Genomic DNA, 25,997 nt, shown 5'->3' with positions numbered 1-25,997 from the left:
TAAGTCCCAAGAAGAGGCTTGGTCGCCACTCTTCAACAGATATAGGAGGCAGTTATACCCTCAGACCCCCCTCTGTAGCAAATGGCCTAGGTAGTTTAGACTGTACTGGTTGCTTCATCAAGGAAAACATGAAATCTGAGAGGGAAAAGCAATATCTGCAGCCCCTGTACAACAATGGTTTCCTTGACGTAGCCTTTATAATTTCTCTCAAAAGTACAGTTTTAGGAAGACAAGTAATGTTAACAACCTGAATTCAGTTTGTGACAGGTTAAAATTGTGTTGCCTACTTATCTCTCTTACCAAATTTAAACAAGTAATATTAGTCGCTGTTCTTCACTAAAGATACCTTTGTGTGAACTCTGTGTAAAAGTAATGCCCAGGACACAACCTGCCCCAAGAAATTAGTGCAGCCTATAGAAGACCATCTCTTCTTCTCCGTGGGACATTTCTGACATGGTAGCATGTCCTCATTTTGAAATTTTCACAATTGAAAATATTTTCAATTGTTTTGCATGTTTTCAACCCTCTCTCTTTCAACGTGGTTATAATCTGTTAGCTTACAAATATTCTTGCAAATGAAATGGAACGATTAAAAATTTAGTGCATTCTTAAGTTTTCATTTCCTTGACCCTATCCACTGGACCTATCTGTTCTTTGAAATATCTCCTAGCTCTCCAGGGTCCTCTCCTGCCCTGCTACTTTTCTCATCCAGAGACATTACCAAAGCTACTTCAAGGGCTTATTGCGGCTGTCTCTACACTAGTGCGTGTCCTCCAGACTGAGTTGACTGCTCCCAAACATGTCTCTCAATAACCAGCAATTGAGCTGCTCTCTCCAGGAACCTCATTGCTCCCCGAATGCCAGAGTTGAGTCCAGAAAACTGCACCCAGTTTGAAAACTCTCCGTAGTGTATCCCTTTCCTCTTTCCCCAGTCCTGGTTCTTAGGAAGCCATGTTGGCTAGACTTCTTTACACACTTTTGAGAAATACCATGTGGTGCTTCCTTCCGGCCTACCACAGTGTTCTTTTTTATGTTTGCATCTCAGAGCCAGATCAGGAGAACACCTACCCCCACAAAACCCTAGCCACATCCAAGGGTCTAGCCAGCCTTCGGGTCAACAATCCCTGGTGTGTTTATTTGGACGACCTCGGAATCTGTGGGAGGTGTGTCAGGCAGGTCCGCCATGTTGCATCAGTTCTGAGCTGCAAGAAGATCGGACTCTTGCAGCAGACCCTACTATGAGTCAGAATCCACAGTCCGTTTGTTTCGTTTGTTTGTTGACCTCAAAAGAGGATTACCGCCGACTAAGGATTTGTTGGGGCGATAAAAACGTTCTTTCATTTGCGCTGTCATTGGCATTCTGAGAGAAACCTACAATGCACATATAGTCCTGTGCACTGATGACATTTCATTAGGGCTGCGAGAGTTTTGCCCATGCGGATATGAAGGGTGACAATGGGGCAGACAGGAGAGAAGTGCAATTTCTAAAATGGCGCGTCTAAGCGGTACCGGGAGGTAGGGTAAGGACCTGGGAATATGACTACTGTCCTAGTCTCGGCGTCTCTACTGTGGTCGTGGCTGTTAGGTGCTATCAAATCAACTCCAACCCATGGCCCCCTCGGGCACGGCAGGCGAACCACTGCCAAGCACTTCACCAGCCACACAGTCTTCACCATGCTTGAGCCCATTGTTTCGACCCCTGCGTTAATCCATCTCTTAGCAGTGTTCACAATCACACAAGACATTTCCTTAAAGTTTTGCCCATTTCTGGGAGAATGCTGCCACGAATTACAGAACACAGGGGCATGGGGGATTACACTCAAGGGGTGAGTTGTGGGGAAATGGAGCAGAATTCCATCTGGGAAGAGTTGGGCATTTGGGACATCTCCAACTCTTTGGTATTTGTTTAATATTATTTTTCTCAAGAACTTATTACCACACTCCATGTTTCAGGTTCCATCTCTCCTGAAAGACAGCCTTGTCAGAGGAACTAATTTTCGGGCAGTTGTCAAGGAGGTGGTATGCATTTTCCACACAAAGAAAGATTACTGCCTTAGCTATGTCAGGACCCATGAGTCTCTGGGCCCGATGCTAAACCACCATGTGGAGTAATAAACTATTGACCCTGAGCTGCCAGCTAGTGCTTCATCCTAAGAGATGGCACATTTCCCCTTTGCCATTTGCCCCTGCTCAGTTCCAACAGCTTAGTTTCCACGACCCAACAGGGGACGTCACGGAGTCCAACTGCTGTCCCGTTGCCATCTTGAGCAGCATCCCTCCTGGCCCCGGGATTAGTGCCCAGGCAGTAATTTACCATCACTGCAAAGCAGCCTGGACCCGTGCTCACAGATGAGGGAATGGGGACTCTAGGACACGCGTTCCTTGCCTAGAGCCACAGTGCCAGGGCTACATAGAGACCGTCCAGTACAGTGCTGAAATGCTGTCGCTGAGATTTAGCAATGGGTTGAGAAGTAAGTAAGTACTCTGCATGCACCAGAGTGACAAACAATGGACATAGGATGCGCTCCATAAACGGATGCACAAATGGATTCACAGATAGATGACATGCTAATTCGAAGAAACCAGAAACTGAGGGAAGAGGAACCTGGACTCTTGAAATCGGGACAGATTCGCTCTGGCCCTCTGGAGGAGCTGCAGTGCAATTCCGCTTCAGATTTGAATCGTGAAGAAGCTCTCCGACTCTCTTTGACCAAATACAAAATGATCCCCTAAGACATTGTTCTCATCTGGGCCATATCTCATGTCATTAATATAAAACTGCTCATTTAATGGAGCTGCTTTTGATCTGTCAAGAAAAGACACGCCTAATTCAATTTCACTGTATTTCCAGGAATAAGTGTCTTAATTTGCAAGAGAATGATTGGATTATAATTTTAAGTAATACTTCTTAGTCCTGAAAATGATAGTGAATGCGGGTCAAATGATGCAAGTCCCAGAGAATTGTATGAGTTGGAAATACAACCTTTAATAGCTTTCACCTTTTTTTTCTCTATTACTTGTGGAAACTATATTTTAGTCAAAATGAGATCTTTGATAGGGAATTTTACATATAAAATATTAAAACATCAGAAAAGATAAGCTAGTCTATTTTCTGAATCTGTTGTCAAGTAAGTGTGACTGAATATCTGTTAATCAGCTGATGATACACATGTGGGAGGGTGTGGGAGGAGGTATTTCAATTCTTCTTTCAGGCTTCCATTGACACACCAATGTGAGGATGAAACTGGGCTCTCTATTAATTGTGGATACACAGATCTTTTTTGAGGTGGGGCTACTTTATGATCTCCAGAGGCAGGACGATCGCTGAAAGGTGCGCCTCTCTGGTCAGACTACCTGAGTTTGAACACAGGCTTTGGGATTTACGATTGGAGGAAGACTTTACTTTGTGCTTATCAGCTCCTAATCTACAATGAGAATAGCATGTATAGACTTTGTGAGGCTGTTTAAAAATTGAATAAGGTAGGCCTATAAAATGCGTAGCACAATGCCTGCCCACAGTAAGCACAGGATCATTTTTGTTCGTATCATTTTCTAAAAGTAGCATATGATTGATGCCCCACAGGGACGGTGTCCCTTGTGAGGGCTGGCTTACACTCGGGATATTGCTCATTCTCTACAATGTGGCAAGAGTTCTTGAAGATACAGGCAGGCGCCCTGCCTAAAGCACAATCAGTACATTGACTTTCCCATTTGTCAGAGCGCATCCTTTATGCTCTGTCTTGCTGGTTGTCCCTCAGAATGGCAGGCAGCAAGTGTGCTGGAGCCTCACAAGGAAACTCAAATATTTTTTGTTCCTTAAGTCTTACCTTGGCTTACTTGTGTGGAGTTTCCCCAGTAAGCTCAATAATCACATGGTCACCTAACAGGTCCTCCTCCCACCTGACTCCAAGTGGGCCCTAACTCTCAAGAGGAAGGCGCCACAAGGGCATCTCCTAGCACCCTGGAGCTGCTGGACCTCCAAGACAGGTCACTGTAACAAACCCCTCTATACTTTGTATTCCTTTGCACAGCCAGACCCAGAGCCACAACGGGTGCAGCCTGTGATGAAATCACAGCAAATCATTGCAGCGGCCCCTAGCGACTTTTACAGCCATCTCTGCAAGCAAAATGTAAAAATCTCAAACCTATCTTTTTTTTTATAAATCATTTTATTGGGGCTCATGCAACTCTTATCACAATCTATACATACATCAATTGAGTAAAACACCCTTATACATTCGTTGCCCTCTTCATTCTCAAAATTCGCCTTCCACTTGGGTTCCTGGAATCAGCTCATTTTCCTTTTTTCCCTCCCTTTCCCAACCCCACTCCCCCTTCCCTCACGAACCCTTAATAACTTACAAATTATTACTCTATCCTATCTTACCCTGCCTGGCATCTCCCCTTACCCACTTTCCTGTTGCCCATCCCCCAGAGAGGAGGTTACATGTAGATCCCCGAGATCGGTTCCCCCATTTCTACACCCCCTTCCCTCCTGGTGTCACCACTCCCACCGCTGGTCCTGAGGGGTCATCTTCCTAGATTCCCTGTTCAAACCTATCTTATGTGTTCTTCCTGATCATCTCCTCTCCCCGCCCCCTTTTGTCCCCTAAATGAACCAAATTCAGAGACAGATGTGAAAGAAATAAAGGGAGTGATTCCTGTACTTCAAACCACTATCCAAAAATAAATTAATTCATTAAAATCACTTTCCCACTCACAATGTTTATGAAACAGGTATTCTCCGCGTCACACTGGCCGTGTTGAGTTTGCGTGGGGCCGCTGTCAGACAGTCCTGACCAAGCCTGCAGACAGAACCACTGTTCAGAGGGCGTCCTCCTTGCTAATCTGTGCACCGTCCTATGTGGAGAGATACCTCAGACCCTTGTATCTGCTTAGTGGTTTTTGCCTAAATGAGCCATTGCTTTACACGAAAGGCACACCAATGAATGGCTTTTTAAAAAATAGACAAAGGGTGAATTTTTATTTTAAAAGAACTCTTGCAAATAAATAAAGGGAAAAAAACAGCCCAATAGATAAATTAGCAAAGTAAATGAATAGGCGGATCAGAGAAGAAATTCAAATGGCCAACAACATAGGGGAAAAAAAGCTCAATTTCACAATAAATGAAAATTAAAACGTTAAGTCGCTTTTTTTTTAAACAGATTGGGGAATGTTTTAAAAATCGTCCTAATTTGGACTCCTTGAAAGCTGATTCTGAGACGATCATAACATGCAATTTTTAAATGCCAAAATGCAGTTGCTTTAATAATAAGTGACAAACTTGTTTTTAATCACATCTGCTTGCAGAAGAGCTTTGTGTTATTAAAAAAAAACCCACTTCCAGTTAGGTTTCAGTGACAGTGGCTGTTTCATTTTTTTGTTTTGTTTTGTTTTCCTGCGCTGTGGAAGAGGGGCATTGAGTTTCAAGTGCTGGCCAGCAGGCATTGTATTTTGTCACTCAGGTATGCTGTGGTGCTTCATTTTAGAGACTGGCACGGAATCTGCAGAGTCTGGAAGTAGCTGAGCCGCACCTTGCTCTCTAGATGGCTTTCACATGGTAAACCCCGAGCTTTTTCTTCAGATTTGTCTTGTCATCTGATAATTTGGTGACTGTCTTTCTGGAAAACTCAGGTGCACCAAAGCTATTATTATTATTTCATATAAATATAGATTTTACAATAATATTTAAATAACATGGTATTATAGAAATATTTTATATTCATAGTTATTATGTTTAAATGTTCAAAGGGAGTACAACTTAATATAGTTCTTTGCAAATATGATGTAAAGAAAACATTCAGTCAAATTATTTCCAAAAATGAAAAAATCTATGCAGCGCTTGGTGCAAATTCCATGGACCACAAAATTTAATTACGCTTTGCCTGAGCCCAATCTCACTTGATGTCTTCCTCAGGAAATAATTAAAAAAATATTTCAATAGCATGATAACCAGGCTATCTGCCACAAGAAATTTTTGTCTTTATCATTTTTGTTTTTTATTTATCATATTGTCAGAATACTGTTTATTATTAGGATCAACTTAGATATGAGCTAATTTGTAAGTCAAATACAAGTGTCTGTAACTTTCAGAATCAAAAGTGACTGAAGAGTAAATGTCAGATATTTCCATTCAAGTTTTATTGCACCAAATTGAATTTAGAATGTCTTTTATGTTATAGTTATCTCTTAAAGTCAGTGATGAAGAAGTTAAGGGTTTCGAATTCATGCATGTTGCTATTTAATTGTTTATTTTTTGTATTTGGTCCCCAAAAAGTCAAAACATTTAGAGTCAAACTCTTTGACACGTCTGCATTCCTGCTTACATTTAGTTATAAGTTTGAGGATTATCATTGCCAACAAAATGCCAGCAATGGCAATTTCTATAATTAAGCTTGCCAAGTACAGTATCTCAGCTTTCAACATAGCCTGTCTTTAGGATAAGTGGAGATCAGTGAAAGAGAAGCAGTTTGTGACATTGATTTATTCCCTCTCCCAGAAAATCAAATTATTGGCACAAGTATGGCAGAACTCTTAAGTTTTCTATTATCTATATTGATTTGTCTCTTCTGTCATTTTCCCCAGCTAAGTAGCCTGTTGAATCCTTTTTTCTCTCGTTCAGACAGCACTTTCTCTAGACGTGAAATAGGCTGAAGGATTCGTTTTCTTAACAGTCTTTTACTGATGTGAGACTTTGAGGGGCAGGGTCACAGCACATTTTCTGACTTGACTTACAGAGTGAGATGCAACAGGAAAACTGGAGAAGATGGGAATGGGAAATGCTGTAATTAAAGATATTCTCCTTCATAAATAAATCCCTAAGAAAGGATTTGGAATTCTCTAACGCTAATATAGACCAAATCCGTGGCTGCTGTGGAGTAGCTCATTTTTTCAGGAAGGAGACATTTGCTGGCCTCTCAAAGGGGCACAGAACAGGAGAGCAGATTCTTTCCATAGGTCTAATTGGACAACTTAAGATAATAGATTTTTCCCATTTCTTTTTCTTAACAGTTTTATTGACAGATAATTCACAAATCATGCAATTCAATACTTCCATCATATGAAGTAGAGTTATACAGTCTGCACCACAATCAATTTTAGAACATTTTCTTCTTTCTTATACTCACTGTTTTTGGTTTCCCATTTCTCCACAACCTCCTCTGCCAACCCCCAAGGGACCATTAATCCAGTCACTGTCTATAGATTCACCTATCTTGAATTTCATATATAGATTAGGGAATAAAAGAAACACCTAACAACATTAAAAAATTAAACTGGAAAACATCAATTGAAAAGAAAGCAGAAAATATGAAAAACTAGAATAAATTTAAATTGTGTCAAAGGGAGATCAAATGATCAGGTGTTAAATTTTAACCCAACTGACAATAATCCACTTTCTAATGCATTCTTCACGATAGCAAGGCCATTCCCGTGACTATGGTGAAAGAGTATCCGCCAGAGGCTTTATCCACCAGTATTTCCCCTTCACCTATATCTATATCTTCATTAATGAGACAAGTTCAGAATGGGTCAAAACGGAAATTCAATGATAAGATTTCATATATTAGCCTAACTACATTTGCCATAATCAACTCTGCAAAGCTCTCTATCTGACAACAAGGCTTGACTACGGTGAGTAGGAAATCACTGAAGACTTAATCAATGTATGGAAGCTGCAAATCGATTTTGGGCTTCCACCGCCATCCTTATCCTTCTGTAAACCACAATTCTTAGCCTTCTGTTCACAATTCCCCTCTTTGGGCTTGGATTTTATTATTTCCAATCCTGGGATCACACAGGCTGGAGTTCTTCTTCCATGTGGACTTAGTTGCCACTGCACTGAGATGGCTGCTTGTTTGAAGATAAGCCGTTAACCTCTCTGATTCTATTCTTTCTTTCTTTCTTATTTAAATAATAATTCTATTAATATGTCTTATTCATTCCAATATAGCCCTTCCCTTCTGGTACAGTTCTGTTGTTCAATCCATCAGATGCAGCTATACAGTCATCGATGCCATCAATTCATCCCACCCGCACCCCACCTATCTCTCCCTCCTCTCCCTTCCCATGCCCGAATGGAACCCTTATTCCCATCACAGTCTCTGTGGGGTCATCTATCTTGGCCACCATGGACCAAGCGATCTTAAAGGCACAAATGAACATACACAAATCTAACATGACCAACGAGGTGTATCACGTTAGGACCAGAATAGCAAAGGGAGGAACTCTTAAAGCAGTCGAGCAGTTGTGTGCTTCATCCGTGCCACGCTGCGCCCAGGATTTACCTTCCGTTCTGTGAGGCCTTTCTAAGAATTGTCCAATTGTCTTGCTGGTAGACTTCGGGTCTCCATTATATCCACTCCCCTTCATATCAATTTGGATGCATGTTTTTGAACTTCTGCTACCTCTTCCCATCAACACCACAAGCCTTTAAGACAATGGGCACAATAGCTTTTTTGTTTGTTTGTTTTTTGAGGTGTTTCAAAGATTTATTTTTTTTAAGTATTTTATTGGGAGCTCATATAGACACTATAAAAACCCAAAATTCAGTTAGGTCAAGCATAATTATACAATTGCTGCCACCATTTTCAAAACATTCTCATTCGGGAACTCTTTGATATTAGCTTCCCTTTATCCCCTCCCTCCCTCCTCACCCTACCCCCAAGGAACCCTTATTTTATTTTATTTATTTACTTACTTTGATGTATCTTACACCATCCAGTGTATCCGTTCACCTACAATTCTGCTATTTGTTCCCCTTGAGTGGAGTTATACAGTCATCATTGTTCTCAACTCCCTCTCCCCCTCTCAGGAGCCATCAGGCCAGCGCCATCTCTATAAGATGCTTGTTTGAATTTCTTGTATAGATCAAATAACAAACACAAGATAATAATAATGCTAAAATTAAAAACAACATACAGCTAGCCACCAGTCTATCAAGAATCATGACATAAAGCTGCATCTAGTCAGGGATGGAGTGGTCTCATCCCCTCACCACCCTATGTACACCTTAGACTTTCAGTATGGCCCCCTTGTGAGTAACCATCAACCAGTTCAGGTGAGGTGCCAAGTTGTACCCCCAATTCTTAAGTCTACAATCAGGGTTCCTCAGGGAGTTTGTGGCTTCGCTCCCATCACCGGTCTGATGCACTCCCCTCTTGGTAGATAGCATTCTTTGTGGTACCCAGGCAACATCCAGTGTCACCTATATCTTCAGTGATCTCTTCGCGAATGTGAGTATCATGCAGGCCCATGTCATAAGAACTAGTTGTCTTAGATTGAGGCTAGAATTGAGTCCAAGCCCCAAATACATTCATAAATCTGTGGCTTATATATGTATTTGGTTAACCTTAGAGACATCATTGTCATTTTATGTTAGAGAACTTTATCAATCATCCCTCTGTGACATAAAGTGATTATATTGATAGTGTTACCAATTTAGCAATCCATTTCCATATGTTTTAATAATTTCTTCAAAATTATTCTGGAACTTGGTTAAATGAATAATTCTCTCTTTTTAGCAATAATTCACTTTACATGAATGTATCATTGGGGTTTAAAACTTAATCTAATAGCTTATACCTTCATGTTTTTAGTCTTCTTTAATAAAACATTTTTATTCACTTGGGTTGTTCAGTAGAGTCACCCATTCTATCCATTATCATGCTATAGCATTGACTAAGAGGGATTCATTATTTGAGGTTAAAGAGCCCTAGAATTTATATTGAAATACAAACAAAATATTTATGGAAGCAGTATATGGCTGTCAGGGTGTGGTTGATTTCTTCTGCCTGGAGTCTTATGAAGCATCTTCCATTTATTTAGAATTATCAAATGCCAACCCAGCATACCTATACAGTATCTACGAGGTTCCAAACCAGGGAAGATTCTAGCAAAAGAGAAGCGCACGAGAGCTGAGGCTCTGCATGAGTTGCACATTCCTACTCCCAGAAATGCTCTTCCCTTGAGTTCTGTTCAAGTGCTTTTTCTGATTCATCCTTCATCTCACTTTGCTGCTCTTTTATATCTGCCTTTGAAGTAGGTTGTGCGTGGGCAGTAAGGGGTTCCTAGCATTGCATATTCCCCATTTCACCTCCAAGATCATCTGTCCATCGGTGGCTCATAGCTAGCTGCTATCCCCAGCCTAGACCTGTCTGCTGAGTCTCATTCACAACCCCCACCCCCCCAGGTACTTCTCTTCTACACACCCCCCATTTTTATGCCCCTCTGAATAGCCTCAATTCAACATTGCCTTCTCTCATCGATATCACGCTACTCATTGAGTCACCTAGACCTCCAGCACCACAATTCAAATGTATTAGTCCTCTACACTCTCCTCCATTGTCCAACTTTCACATGCGTATGAAGCAACTAAAAATACCATGGCTTGGATCAGGTACACTTTAGTCTTCAAAGTAACATCCTTGCTTTTTAGTGCTCTAAAGAGGTCATGTGCAGCAGATTTACCTAACAGAATAAGTCTTTTGACCTCTTGGTTCCTGCTTCCATGAGCATTCACTGTGGATCCAAGCAATACAAAATCCTTGTCAACACCATTCTTTTCTCCATTTATCGTTATGTTACCTATTGATGTAGATGTGATGATTTGGGTCTTCGATACATTGAGATTACTTCTTTACATTGATTTGCTGTGCCAGGAATAACAAAATCAAGAGGGTATGGCTTTGCACTCATCGTTTAAAAAGGAGATTGCAAAAATAATCTTGAAGTACAATGCTGCCGTGACAGGATTACATCTGTCTGCCCTCAAGAAGCCCAATAAATACAGCCATTATTCAAATTCACTCACCAACCCCAAACATCAGAAAGGAGGAAACTGAAGAATCCTACCCTGACCTTCAGCTGGAAATTAATCAGTGATGTGCTCAAGATGCTTTGCTAATTTATTATTAGCCGTTGGAAACAAAGAAGAAGGAACGGTCATTTGAAAATATGACCTTGGTCATAGAAAAGATGCTGGAGATTTCATGATAGAGTTTTGCAAAATCAATCAATTTTTCATAGCAAACACTTTTTTAAAACAACACAAAAAATGACTATATGCATGAACTTCTCCAGTGGGAATGCAAAGCAAGCAAATTACCTACATTTGTGGGAAGAGAAGTTGGAGAAGCTCAACATCAGCAGCTAAAACCAACTCAGGAGCTGGCTTGGAACAGATCAGGAGAAAACAAGGCCAACAAAGTCAAAATACAACCTTCAGTCTGTCCCACCTGAATTTCAAGAACAGATTTGTTGCACTGAACACTAGTGACAGAACACGAATGAGCTGCGGGAGGACATCAAAAACGTCCTACATGATCATTAAAGATGATTAAAGAAGGATCAAAGTGGATGTAAGAAGAGAACCTGAAACTTGTTCTTTATCTGGAGTAGTGAAAGCAAATTCAAGACATGATGCGGTCAAAGAGCTGAATAGAACATTTCAAGGCAGCTCAAGAGGACAAAGCCAAATATGATGGAATGTTCAAAGACTCAAAATCAGAAAGCCAAAAGGGAAGAGTATGCTCAGCATATCTTAAACTAAAGGAACTCAAGAAAAAGCAAGCCTTGAGATGCAATAGTGAAAGATTCTATGGGCAAAATATTGAATGATGCAGTAAGCATCCAAAGAAGGTAAAGAGAAAACACAGAGACACTGAACCAAACAGAACTTATCTACATTCCACTATTTCAGGAGGTGTCTATGAGCAAAAACCAATAGTACTGTAGGAAGTTCAAGCTGCACTGAAAGCATTAGCCAAAAACAAGGCTCCAGGAATTCCAATTGAAATGTTCCAACAAGCTGATCAAACACTGGAAGCCCTCACTTGTCTAGGCCAGGGAATTTGGAAGATGGCTACTTGGCCTACTAACTTGAAAAGGTCCATATGTATACCCATTCCAAAGGAAAATGACCCAACAGAATGTTCAACTATAGAAAAACATCATTGATATCACATGCAAGCAAATGTTGCTGAAGATCATTCAGCAGTGGTTATAGAAGTACAGCGACAGAGAACTGCCAGGGACTCAGACTGCATTCAGAAGAGGATGTGGAATGAGGGATATCATTTCTGATGTCAGATGGATCTTGGCTGAAATCAGTGAGCATCAGAGGGAGGTTTACTTTTTTGTTTTGTTGACAATGCAAAGTATTATAACTGTGTGGATTATAACAAACTATGGATAATGATGAGAAGATTGGGGAATCCGAAATGCTTGATTGAGCTCATGTAGAACTTATACATGGGTCAAGAGGCAGTTGTGTGAACATATCAAGGGAATATTGCATAATTTAAAATCAAAAGGTATGCAGCAAGATTGTATCCTCTCACTGTACTTGCTTAATCTATAGGCTGAGCAAATAACCAGGGTATCTGGCTTATATGAAAATGAATGTGCGTCAGGATTGGAGGAAATCTTATTAATAACCTTCGATGTGCAGATGAAGCAACAACCTTGCTTGCTGAAAGTGAGGAGGACTTGAAGCACTGGCTGATGAAGGTCAAGGACTGCATCCTCAGTATGGATTACGACTCAGTGTAAGTCCAGAGTCCTCACAAATGGACCAGTAGGGACATGGAGAAAAATGTGAAGCTGCCAAGGATTTTGTGTTGCTTGAATCCACAATGCTCATGAAAGTAGTCAAGAGATCAGAAAGCTATAGCACAGGTACATCTGCTGCACGAGACCTCCTTAGAGTTATTGAAGCACAAGGACGTTACTTTGAGGACTAAAGCGTACCTCACCCAAGTCATGGTATTTTCAATTGCCTCGTGTGCATGTGAAAGGTGGACATTGAATAAGTAAGACCCTAGAAGACAGGATTCATTTGAACTGTGGTGCTGGAGACGGGAATATTCAAGTGCATGAACTGTTAAAAGGACAAACTGACCTGTCTTGGGAGAAGTCCAGCCAGAGGGCTCCTCAGAGGTAAGGATTGTGAGGCTTCACCTTATGTACTGTGTACACGTTGTCACGAGAGACCAGTCCCTGGAGAAGGACATTTTGTTCGGTGAAACAGGTACAGCAAAAAAGATGAAGGCCCTCAGGGAGGTGGATTGACACTGTGGCTGCAACATTGGGCTCAAATGTGGGAACGTTTGCGAGAATGGCACAGGACCAGGCAGTGTTCTGTCCTGTTGTGCATGAGGTCACTATGGATCGGAACCAACTTAAAGGCACCTAAAAACATCAACAACCTGAAGAAACAGCAAATTAATCTTAGAAGAAATACAATTGTATTGCCCATAGAAGCGAGTATGGTGACACGTTAGCTTGCTCACTTTGGACACATCATCAGGAAAGACTACTTGCGAGAAACAGACATGGCGGTTGTTAAAGTAGATGGTCAGAACTCTGAGAATTAAGGCCTAGGCGACTCAATGAATTGCGTGATACTGAGGAAGGGAGGCCAGGTTGAGTCGAGGGTGTACAGTTACACTGGGGTTGGGGTAGGGTAGAAGAGAAGTATCTGGGGTAGCGGTTCTCAACCTGTGGATCTTGACCCTTGGGGGTCGAGCACCCTTTCACATGGGCCACCCGATTCACAACAGTAGCAAAACTACAGTTATGAAGTAGCAGTGAAAATAAATCTATGGTTGGGGGTCACCACCACATGAGGAACTGTATGAAAGGGTCGTGCATGAGGAAGGCTGAGAACCATGGATCTAGGGGGTTGTGACTGGGACTCAGCAGACAGGCCTGGGCTGCAGATAGGGAGCTAGGTATGAGCCACCAATGGTGAGGTGACCCTTGGAGGGAAAATGGGGTGAGTGCAATGTCAGGAACTTCCCATTGCTTGCTCTGATTCAGAACTGTCTCGATGGAACCTCACAAGGAAATCATCATTTTCTGATTCAAAATGACCGATATCAGTCCATTTTCGCTCACTGGTGCTTTGGATATAGATCTCTATGCATTCCATTTCATTTTTGATGACTTCCAATTTTCCTGGATTCATGCTTCACACATTCCAAATTCTTATCATTAGCAGAGTTTTGCACCTGTTTCTTCTTGCATTGAAACATGCCACATCAGCAAATGAAAATCAGGTAGGCTCTACTCACACAGGCTTTACCAGACTGGACTCCACTCTTAAAAATCAGACCCCCTAAGTTATAGTTTGTGTGCCCTCTGGAAGTCAGCTTCACCAGTGCCACCATTCATCGGCATCAGTGCTTTGGTCTTTCTGATTCATTGTCTTGATTTTCACATGTATATGAGGTGATTGAAAATACCTTGCCTTGGTGGGGGGCACTGTGATCCTCAAGGTGTCATCTTTGTTTCTCTGAAGTATGCAGTATTTATTGTGTTCTGCCTCTTGATTCTTGTACTGGTTCCACCTGAGCATAATTAAGTGTGGTGAGTTCCTGTCATTGTTTTGTTTTTATAAACCGTTTTATTGGGGACACTTACAGGTATTGTAGCAGTCTATATATCATTGTAACAAGAACATTTGTACATATATTATCACCATTTAAAAAACATTTTCTGTTTACTTGAGCCCTTGTTATCAGCTTCTCCTTTTTTTCCCTCCCTCCCTCCTGAAACCTTGATAAGTTATAAATTATTAATGTTTTCTTATCTTACACCATCTGCTGTCTCCCTTCACCAGCATTTCTGTTGTTCGTCCCCCTCAGGATTATACATTGATCCTTGGGATTGATTCCCCTTCCCTCATGGTATTGCTACTCCCATTGCTGTTCCTGGAGGGGGGGTTATCTGTCCTGGATTCTGGTGTCAAGAGCTTGTATCTATACCTGTGTACATGCTCTGGTCCATCCAGGTTTGTTAGGTTGAACTAGGGTCATGATAGTAGAGGGGAGGAAGCATTAAAGAACTAGAGGAATATTTTGTGTTTTGTCAATGCTATGCTGCACTTTGGCTGACTCATCCCTTCCTTGTGACCCTTCTGTGAGGGGATGTCCAGCTGTCTACAGATGGGCTTTGGGTCTTCTCCACTCCAACCTCACTCATTCCCATTGGTATGATTGTTTTAGTTCTTCTGATGCCTTATGTCGGATCCTGTTGACACCTCATGATCACATAGGCTGATGTGTTTCTTCCATGTGGACTTTGTTGTTTTCCTGCTAGATGGCCACTTGTTTGTCTTCGAGCCTTTAAGAACCCAGACAATATATCTCTTAATAGCTGGCACCATCAGCTTTCTCCACCACATTTGCTTATGCACCCATTTTATCTACAGCAATCATGTCAGGAAGGTGAGCATCACAGAATACCAGGTTGCTAGAACAAAGTGTTCTTGCATTGAGGGAGTACTTGAGTAGAGGCCCAATGTCCTTCTGCTTCCTTAATTCTTATATAAATATATACTTAGGCCTAGATCCCTATTGTTATATATTAATGTATTCACATATGTACATGCCTATATTGAGACATCTATAAATGTCCTTTGCCTCCTAGTTCGTTCCTCTATTTCCTTTTACTTTCCTCCTATCCTACTATCATGTTTGACCTTTATTTGGCTCTCAGGAATTCCTCTCAGCTACATTACCCTTGATCGAACCCCCCAGGTATTCTACCACCTCCTTGCCATTGATTTTAGATCTCTTGTTGTTCCCTTGTTTGTTTTCTCCCGCCTCTGTTTCCCGAATCTGTTCTTAATATTATCCATAATAGTTATCATCTTTATAATCAAATGTCTTTGCATAATCAATAAAATGCAGGTGAATAGTTTTACGGTATTCTCTTTTTTTAACCAAGATCCATCTGACATCAGCAATGATATTTAAATTTCATCTTTTTAAATGGAGTTTTAAAAGAAAAAAGGACAGTGACTTACATTGAGATGGGTTCTTGGATGTGTGACCAGTCACCTTTTCCACCTCTCTCTCTGAGGCCTCTGAGCTCCAAGCTGTTGAGCAGTATTGCAGCATTTGGCTCACATTTTAATGTGTCTTACTGCAGACAAAGAACCACAAAAGCATTTTCATGTCTGATTCATAGATATACTAATAAAATCAATCCAGTTAAGATTCAGAACCTACATTATAGTCAGAGGATGCTTTTCAGACCATGAGCTAACAATAGGACAGGTACTCTGGCCCTATGCTGTCTAGGAGAGCAGCCATGAGTCTATGAGCCATGTGGCTATGTAAGTTCAAATAATTTTAATTAAAAATTCTGTGGTTTTTTTCCTGCTGAGTATATTTTAGGCACCCAATAGCCACATGTGGTGAGGGATTATTCTCCTGGACTGCACAGATGTAGGCCATTCCTATCATCCCAGAAAGTTCTGTTTGACAGCCAAGGTCCAGAATCCCCCTGAAGAAAGTGACTGTGTAAATTTCAAAGGAAACCCACCCATGGGAAGATTTAAGATCTTCCATGAAGACAGTCACAATAGCCCAGGGCATGCTCAGCAAGGCCTGAGCTGGCTTCTTGACTGTGTTGTACTCCTAGTGACCTGCCTTCATGAACAGGCTGCCGAACTTTGTAAGAGGTGCCTACTCGGGCCCAATTCTAGAGGGACCCACTAATGCCATTCACATCTCATTATAAACATGCTCATTCTGCACAGCACTTGGCTGTCGCCGTGGCCCGACCCTCCGTGCATAGCCCCAGCAAGCCGCTGGTCAGGGAACAGCAGGACGTTAGGCCTTAGTGAACGTCTGGCGAGCAGGCTCTCTGACACTAAGCTGGCACGTGCTGGCCCAGCAGGGGCCGAGTGAGGCGTGACAAATTACTCAAAGAGCTGAGCTAAACTTAGGGCTGACAACCACCTGAGCCTCTGGACTGCACGGCCTGCCATCAGCGCTCAATTCATAGCTCCCCTTTCAGGCACAGTCTGCTTAGGGCTCTGGGAGAGAGCAGCACATCCCTCTAATGGCCTGTCATGCCCTGCCCAGTATTGTCCTGATGTTTCCTGAAAGGCCCCACTGTATCCAGCACATCGATATAGTATGCTCAGGACAATGACACAGTAGAATTGTGTACATGTTTTTATAAATGCTATATTGCAAACATATATCTAAAGAGACCACAATCTCAAATATAATTTAAGAAATACACTTACTAAGTTTTAAAGGGCCAAAAACAAAAAGACACGGGCATATCATTCAGATGAGGAAGGGCATTAGCTCAAGGTCAAAATGGCATCAAAAGATTCACAATCAGGAAGTTAGATAAATAGAGTATGGAACAAAGTGCTGCTGCTGCTGGTGGTGGTGGTGCTGGTGGTGGTGGTGGTATTAGGTACAGTGGGACAGTTCCAACCCATATCGCCCCTACGCACAACAGAGCAAAACACTGCCCAGTCCTGCACCATCTTTGCTATTGTTCCTGAGCATGAGCCCTGGTTGTAGCTCCTGTGTCAGTCACTCTTGTTGAGGGCCAACATTAAAAGTTAGTGTGTATGTCTATATTCCTATATTTGTCCGGGTGTAAGACTTGATTGAAGCTATTTTTGTTATATGGTTAAAACAATATCTCAAGGCAATAGTTTCAGAAGTTCACCCAAGCTTCCATTAGCTCTAGAAAGTCTGGACATCTTGAGAATTTTAAATTATTTTCTACACTTCCCCTGTGGTGATCAGTATTCTTGTATCATCAGTATTCTTGTATGGAATCTTGGATCAAAATGTTCAGCAACGGTACTAGACAGCCTCCAGGTCTGGCCTCGTGGCAAATGGAGCAGTTGTTCAAGGAAGCAATTGGCCACTCATTTTTTATCCTCCTTCTAACCCCGCCTCTCCGTTCTCCTCTGTTCCATCTACTGGGGACCAGTCGTGCCGCGAGGGCTGCTTGCCAAGCTTCAAGATCCCAGGCACTACACAATGAGAAAAGAGGTAGAATAGAATTTAGATAGATGATTGATAGATAGATAGATAGATAGATAGATAGATAGATAGATAGATAGATAGATAGATTGATTGGTTGATTCAAAGGTTCTTTTATACATTGTTTTAAGATATACTAGAATTACTTTTCCTCCAGGAGTTGGATATAATAATTTGATGGTGCTCAGCAATCCCTCTGTCCCTAATAAAATAGCATATTTTCCAAAATGCTTAAAACATATTTTTTTAACTTATACTGGATAATGAAGAAATAGAAATGAGACACCATGCTGACTTATGCAAGTGTTCATTCATAAAGCTGTGTCTGCAATATTCCCATCCGCCGAGAGTTGTTCTGACGTTATCCTGTTCTTGGAAGTGCATGATTCACCTTGTGAGGAAGCAGAGACCATACACAAAGGGGAAGGGTTGCTGTCTGCCCTGTGAAAGGCTGCCCCACACAGGGGTCCTATTAAGACAGCTGGAAAGTTGGTTCAGTGTGTTACGCCTGTAAGTTTTATTGGTGACTGGTTTTTGATTACACCTTTGAAGGCTGTGTGTTCCCGACTGCAGTTTTAATTAAAATCTAATAGGCTTTTTTAAAAATTGCATGTGTATCCATTGCTAGATTGTCCCACATATTACTTCTTATTTTCTAATGCTCATAGCTTATCTTTGTTAGAGGCTCAATGCCCCTTTAAAGTATACCCCCTGACCTTCTCTTTTCCCAGCATCATGTATTTTTTTAAAATGTGTGTACAGTTGCATTAGCAGTTCCTACTTTCAGTATCAACGTGGCTGAAATGTTTCATCCAATGAAACAGGAAATGAAGATTCAGTAGTGGATCAGGACTGTCTACTGTAATGTCTCTGTTTTTTGTTTATTTAAACGAGATTTAATGATTTTTGACATTATCCTATAACTGTTGGTTTGGATTTTTTTGGGTTTTTTTTTTAAATGATAGCGTTGATTTCAATCTAAGTTTAAGAGAAAGTTAGATCTCAAAGCCAGAATTTTATTATGATGATCTATGTTTAATTTCAGAATTTCATTATGTGCATATTCTAAGAGAATACTAGAGACCATGCAGGATACTTCCTTCATGCAAATATAAAAGCTCCATAACTGTCTTAAAACAAAACGAACCATGTTGTACATGTCACTCTGCGCGTGCGTTTATTTCCTTAACCGATTACTGCAGCTATGAAGAACGAGCTCTATACCTCGAAGCAATCATCCAGAATCACCGTGAAGTAATGACATTTGAGGATTTCGCAGCCCAAGTATTTTCTCCGTCTTCCAACTACCCCTTCAGTGGAATGGGTGAGTGTCCAGTCATTCGCCTCTCACACGCTTAAGACGCACTTGCGCAGCAGATGTACACCTGCTTTTCACAGATAAATGGTTGCAAATTTAAGGAGAACATTCTCTCTCTGAATCAACTAATGAATATCAAAAGGAACGATGACATTCATTTTAATTTGTTTTGCATCTGAGCTTTTCACTCGGTTCTTTTCTTCCGCTATCCTGTTAACCTCAGAATCTAGCAAGGTTAATGAACTTTTTCTCAGTAATGTGTTCTGGTTCATTCAGGAGTGTGGGTTTCTTGCTGAGCTGGGAATATGTTGTTTAAACGCGATGCCCCAGTCAGTGCTTACTTATCCAAAAGGAGTTCCTCACAGTTGAAGTCGTTGCTACTAATGCTAAATGGGTATCACGTGTCAAGATAGCAGGGTCCAGGGTTAATACAGGAGACATGTGAGCACAGTGGCCTCAGTTAGTCTTCACACAGGGCAGCGGGCCTGCGTTCTTTCTGCAGCAATCTGTGTGCGTATGGACAAACTATTGACCAGAGCAGCACCTGGTGTAGGACCAGACTAGAAACGGCCCCGAGATCATCTTAATGTGGTAGGCCAGTGGAGAATTTCAGAAATTTTCATGAATATCCTTATTTTTAGGACCTCATTATTTCCAATCTGGTGGGGGTGTAGAATGTACTACTATTTAAACTGATTATATTGTTGTGATCTTTTTTCTTTCTTTCTTTTCTACAAAAAATAGAGTTGTTTGGGGACATTTCTTCAAGTAATTACAGATTAATTTCCTTTCAGAAAGTTAATGGCTATTTAGTTCATGTATAGTGAAATTCTCAATGAGGGGCTTCCTTCGCATGCCATGGGGCTTAATAGATTTTTAACCTGTGCCAATCGCCTCTGAGCACTGCTTTTCTTCACCAGTTGGACTTGTTAACAAATATCTTATGCACAAAGTGAAAAAAATTAAATTCAGTGAAATAAATCACTTACAAATAAAATCAGCCGTGCATCATTGTTTAACATCACTGGCTTCAATCCTTGCCTCTTCGAGCTTTGTTAGGAGATAAGAGAGAGATGCAGGCCCTTGTACAGGGAGCCAGGAGCAGCAGGCAGAAGGCTTGGGAGATAAGCAAGCTGGCAGAGGTAAAGGGAGCTACACGATTTACATAATCACGCCTCTGCTTCCTGGTGAGGCATCAAGAAACACTGGGATCGCCTCTATTGATCTTTGTCAGACTGGAATACTAAGCAACTTGAGAAAAGCTTACAACTTAAAAGCTTTGATTAGTGTTTCCTACATTAAAAAAAAAAGAACAGCTGTGAATTGAATTTTTTTATACACTCTTGTCAACATTTTAAGGCAAAAATAAATCCATTTCAGGGGAAATGAAGGTTTTATACCCAGTCTGGCTAGAGGTTTAAAATGGTTTCTGATTTTTAGGTGAAACAAACATGAAAGATCGGAGGCCAAGTTATTTTTTTAAGATCCCATTGAGCTTTTTCTCATCCTTGTGAGGTATTCAGACTTGATTTTTCAATGGAGATTTTGTTAGTGATGGTGTTTTTGTTTTTAACTTTGAAAAAGCTTTTCATTTTTTAAAATTTGGTAGAAAACTTGGATAGCGGCTAGATATTTACATTTGTTAATTCAGGTGTTAGATTTCTAGGGTTCTTAAGATGTTATGAAGCAGGTATTGATGACATTTATTTTCCATGTATAGTTTAGACTCCATACAAATGACTGTGATCCTGTTTATTTAAGCAAATTCAAATAAATCTGTGTGTAAGTAACATCTTAAGTGGAACTGTAGTTTGAGTTTTATGATCTACTAATTGGAGAAGATTTTTACCAGGCATCTTCAAGAATGCACATTTATAAAAGTTACTTAATAGAATAGAAATTCCAAAAGCACATAAATAGTGGACCTTTAGAACCTTTACAAAAGGAAGACTAAGCTAAATAAATAAGATCAAAACAAATGCTGATCTTTCCTCTTTACTAATTATTAACATCGGTAATCAATGTTATATTTCATAATATTATATCATAGGGTTTTAGGTGTTGAGTGATAAAAACATTTTTATACACCCATCACCAATACACAAGTGTGATTATAAATCTGAGCATAATGCTCTGTATTGAGGTTGCACACCGGTGCATATAGGAGCTGGAGGCACAGGGAATCCAGGGTGGATGATACCTTCAGGACCAGGGATGTGAGGGGCAATACTGTGAGAGTAGAGGGTGAGTGGGTTAGAAAGGGGGAACCAATTACAAGGATCTACATGTGACCTCCTCGCTGGGTGACAGGCAACAGAAAAGGGGGTGAAGGGAGACACCGGATAGGGAAAGATATGACAAAATAATAATTTATAAATTATCAAGGGCTCATGAGGGAGGGGATTGCGGGAAGGAAAGGGAAAAAAAGAGGACCTGATGCAAAGGGCTTAAGTGGAGAGCAAATGCTTTGAAAATGATTAGGGCAAAGAATGTACAAATGTGCTTTGTACAATTGATGTATGTATATGTACAGATTGTGATGAGTTATATGAACCCCTAATAAAATGTTTTTTAAAAAAGTTGTATGAGCCCCTAATAAAACGATTTAAAAAAAGAAAAAAAACCATAACAATTATAAAAAAATATATAGTGGCAGGAAGGCATACAAAAGAAATAAGAATTAAAAAGAAAAAAACTCAATAAAAGTTTTAAAAAGTAAAAAAAATGCTCTGCATTAACACTTTGTCCATCTGCCATAACAGTGATTGGGAAGGAATTAGAAATGAACTTGTCTTAGAAAGCAGTGTGTGGGCAGTGCAATCGGGAGCCTTGGTGGCACAGTAGTGAAGTGCTCAGCTGCTGAGTGAAAGGGCAGTGGTTCTAACGCACCAGCTGCTCAGCTGGAAAAAGATCTGGCCGTCGACCTTCATAGAGATTACAGCCTTGGAAACACTATGGGGCAGGTTTGTTCTGCCCTAAAGGGGCAGTATGAGTTGAACTTGGCTCTGTGGCAGTGGGTTTACACTGAAAGAGTACTTCAGTGCCTTATGTTCAGAGTTATATCTTTGTCTCATTTATGTACTGGTTTTACTTTTTAGGAATATTTATCCCTGTCACTATTTTTGCTGATAAAAATATGTTTTTGTTAATTCATAGTTTTTAACTTACTTGAGACTAGTACCATCAAGCCCACATGAAATTAACACCACATCTACTCTTCCAAGTATTACATCCACTGGGAAAAATTACTCTGAGCAGCTTAAACTCTCACAGAGCACATAGGACCCAACCAAAGCATCCCTCCCCATCAGCATCATTAAAGTAGGGTCCTGGGCTCCCTGCTCACATATCCTATGCACAGTCTAAGGAATCAGGGCCTCTGAGAGATGTCCTTTGCCTCTTTACCATAAGGACCCTCTCCTGCTTGCAGAAGGAAAACTAGTCTTAGCACTGTATTCGCATCTTCCTGTATTTGGAGCAGCAAGCTGGGATGCAGCATGCAGCCTGCATTTCTAAGAGAGTTGACTCCTGATGTCAGCTTGCTACCAGTGCCAGCTCAGAGTGTGAGACCGTGCTCTTGGTGTGGTAGATGCCCAGAGAGCCACTGTGGGAAATACTCTCTGCCACAGACCCCTAGCTCAGAGTGTGACCTTGTGCTCTTGGTATGGTAGATGCCCGGAGAGCCACTGTGGGAAATACTCTCTGCCACAGACCCCGAGCTCAGAGTGTGAGACCGTGCTCTTGGTATGGTAGATGCCCAGAGAGCCACTGTGGGAAATACTCTCTGCCACAGACCCCGAGCTCAGAGTGTGACCTTGTGCTCTTGGTATGGTGTATGCCCAGAGACCCACAGACACCTAAGGCAGCTACTTAGGGCAAGTTGGTTGACTAACACCAATTGTTCATGATGCCCTGTCAGCTTGAAATGAGGATACTGGGCCTTTTGCTGTAATTAGACTAATACAGGGGTTGCTTGGCTTTAAAAAATTATTTTATTAGGGGTTTATACAACTCTTATCACAATCCATACATACATCAATTATGTAAAGCACATTTGTACATTCATTTCTCTCATCATTCTCAAAACATCTGCTCTCCACCCAAGCTCCTGGCATCAGCTCCTCACTTTTACCCCTCCCTTTACCCCTCCCCCTCCCTCATGAACCCTTGATAATGTATTAGTTATTATTTTGTCATATCTTGCCCTGTCCAACATCTCCCCTCACCCACTCTTCTGTTGTCCGTCCCCCAGGGAGGAGGTCACATGTAGATCCTTGTAATCGGTTCCCTCTTTCCAACCCATTCTCCTTCTACCCTCCCAGTATTACCACTCACACAACCGGTCCTGAAAGAATCATCTGCCCTGAATTCCATGTATTTCCAATTCCTACCTGTACCAGTGAGCTTTTTAAAAAAATCTATTTTCCCAGGAAGACCTAAGTGACTTCCATTAAGTCAATTCTGATCCTTTAGAACAGATTAGAACTGCTCCTTAGGGTTTCTGAGGCTATCAATCTTTATAATAGAAGAAAACCTCGTCTTTCTCCCTGGGAGCAAGCAAGTAGGTTTGAACTGATGACCTTAGCAGCCCGCTGCATAATCCACTGCACCACCAAGGCTCATTATCAGAAGATGTTATTTCAAAACAATATCTACCTCATATCCACTTCATCTATTACTTGTAATTTCCAGATTATAATAGATATTGGACATTTGAACTCCCTTTTTATCTAATCTAGTAGATTATTTTTCTTTATTGATTACGTACTTAAAATGTCTAAAAGGGTCCCCCTTTCCACCCCACCCTCCCTCCACCCTCCTGGTATCGACACTCTCTCCACTCATCCTGAAGGGATCATCTGTCCTGAATCCCCTGTGTTTCCAGTTCCTATCTGTACCAATGTACATCCTCTGGTCTAGCCAGATTTGTAAGGTAGAATTGGGATCATGAAAGTGGGAAGGGGGAAGCATTTAAGAACTAGAGGAAAGTTATATGTTTCATCGTTGCTACCCTGCACCCTGACTCGCTCATGTCCTCCCCGTGACCCTTCTATAAGGGGGTGTCCAGTTGCCTACAGCTGGGTCTTGGGTCCCTACTCCATACTCCCCCTCATTCACAATGATTTGATTTTTTCTTCTTTGATGCCTGATACCCGATCCCTTCAACACTTCATGATCATACAGGCTGGTGTGCTTCTTCCATGTGGACTTTGTTGCTTCTGAACTAGATGGCTGCTTATTTACCTTCAGTCCTTTAAGACCCCAGACACTATATCTTTTGATAGCCAGGCACCATAAGCTTTCTTCACCACATTTGCTTATGCACCCATTTATCTTCAGCAATTACAAGAATCTACACATAACCTCCTCTCTGGGGGATAGACAACAGAAAAGTGGGTGAAGGGAGACACCAGACAGTGTAAACTATGACAAAATAATAATAATTTATAAATTATCAAGGTTTCATGAGGGAGAGGGGAGTGGGGAAGGAGGGGGAAAATGAGGAGCTAATACCAAGGGCTCAAATAGAAAGCAAATGTTTTGAGAATGTTGATGGCAACAAATGTATAAATGTGCTTGACACAATGGATATATGTATGGATTGTGATAAGAGTTGTATGAGCCTCCAATAAAATGATTTTTAAAATGTCCAAAAGGTAATAGTTTTAAAATACTAGTTATAATTAACATATGTATTTATAGGGGTGTGTCTGTGTATGTTGGGGTGTGTGTGTGTGTGTGTGTATGTGTGGATATAGAGGAGTCTGTGTTTTCAGCATGTTACTGATAAAAGGAGGCCACAGAGAGCCCTTTAAAGGGTTAACTGAAATGAGCACCCTCAACTGCTGGGAGGGACTGATGTAATCACTGCAGCTCAGAGCCAAGTGCATCTGTTCACCATGAGGTCATTCTTCTGCATGCTAATGATTTGGAAAAATCAAGTCTAATGTTTGACATTATCGGAAGGGTATAAATAGTATAAATCTTTACTTTGGGGAAGCTGCTGTTAACGAGAAAAAAAACTTAGCCTCGGCTAGAACTTTTTCCACCACTGCTTTCAGGGTCATATGTAGACTTTTAAAATCTAAGAGGAAGCCACTTGAGTCTGTTGATAAATGAATCCCATAACTATCATTACAGTCGAAGCTAGCAATTTGGTAGTCGGGACTATAGGTATGTCTAATTTAATATCTAATTGATGAAGTTCCAAGTAGCTTGGTGAGAAGTTGATCAAATAGATTATTCTCCCAAAGAATATCTAAAATCAAGTTCAGTGAGTAGCATACCTAGTTTCACTATAGTTGCTAAAAATGGCAACACTGTTTAGATTCATTTCTATGTTAATATTACTCTGGAGGCCAGCAGGGGGAGCACGATTCTTCGTTTGTTGGTTTCTATATGCATATAGCACCCCAATGTGTAATCAGAAATGCTTCCTCCTTCCTGGCAGCATTGTAAAGGTTTCAGGATTTGAAAACCAGTGGGGGAAATTCCTCCGTAGTTGTCCTCAGATTGTGCATCTTTAAATGTAGGTCATATTTGAAGCTTAAACCAGATTAGTCTTTGTCAGTTTTAGAATGCTGTTGTTAATGGTATTTTGAAAAATTATAAATTTTCATATTTTGTGCTCAGAATTCATGTGGATCCCCACTTGGAAAGAATTATTATGCTCACCTACCTAATAAAAACATATATATTTATGTATGTGTATATTTTTCCAGCACAGAAGTTTTATCAGAAAACTGTATGGAATCATTGGGTTATTCTATTGACCAATAAATTCTGCTTGTAAAACTGGAGACAGTTGATAAGCCTTTGTAATAAGAATTTTGCTTGGACTATATCACTGAGCAGTTAGTAATCAAGTTAACCTC

At 41.0% G+C, this 25,997-nt stretch overlaps 1 protein-coding gene across 1 annotated transcript in view; it reads left to right on the top strand.

Annotated features, from left to right (window-relative positions):
• The window catches only part of RALGAPA2 (Ral GTPase activating protein catalytic subunit alpha 2), a 415,476-nt gene that overhangs the window by 369,971 nt on the left and 19,508 nt on the right, over window positions 1-25,997 (top strand). The window contains exon 38 of the mRNA XM_075564042.1: window positions 19,007-19,128. Coding sequence (XP_075420157.1) covers window positions 19,007-19,128 — 122 coding nt within the window. The remainder of the gene's footprint in view (window positions 1-19,006; window positions 19,129-25,997) is intronic.

This window comes from Tenrec ecaudatus, chromosome 12 (genome assembly GCF_050624435.1).
Source record: "Tenrec ecaudatus isolate mTenEca1 chromosome 12, mTenEca1.hap1, whole genome shotgun sequence".
NCBI classification, from domain to species: Eukaryota; Metazoa; Chordata; class Mammalia; order Afrosoricida; family Tenrecidae; genus Tenrec; species Tenrec ecaudatus.
This window is presented reverse-complemented; position numbering and strand designations above follow the sequence as displayed.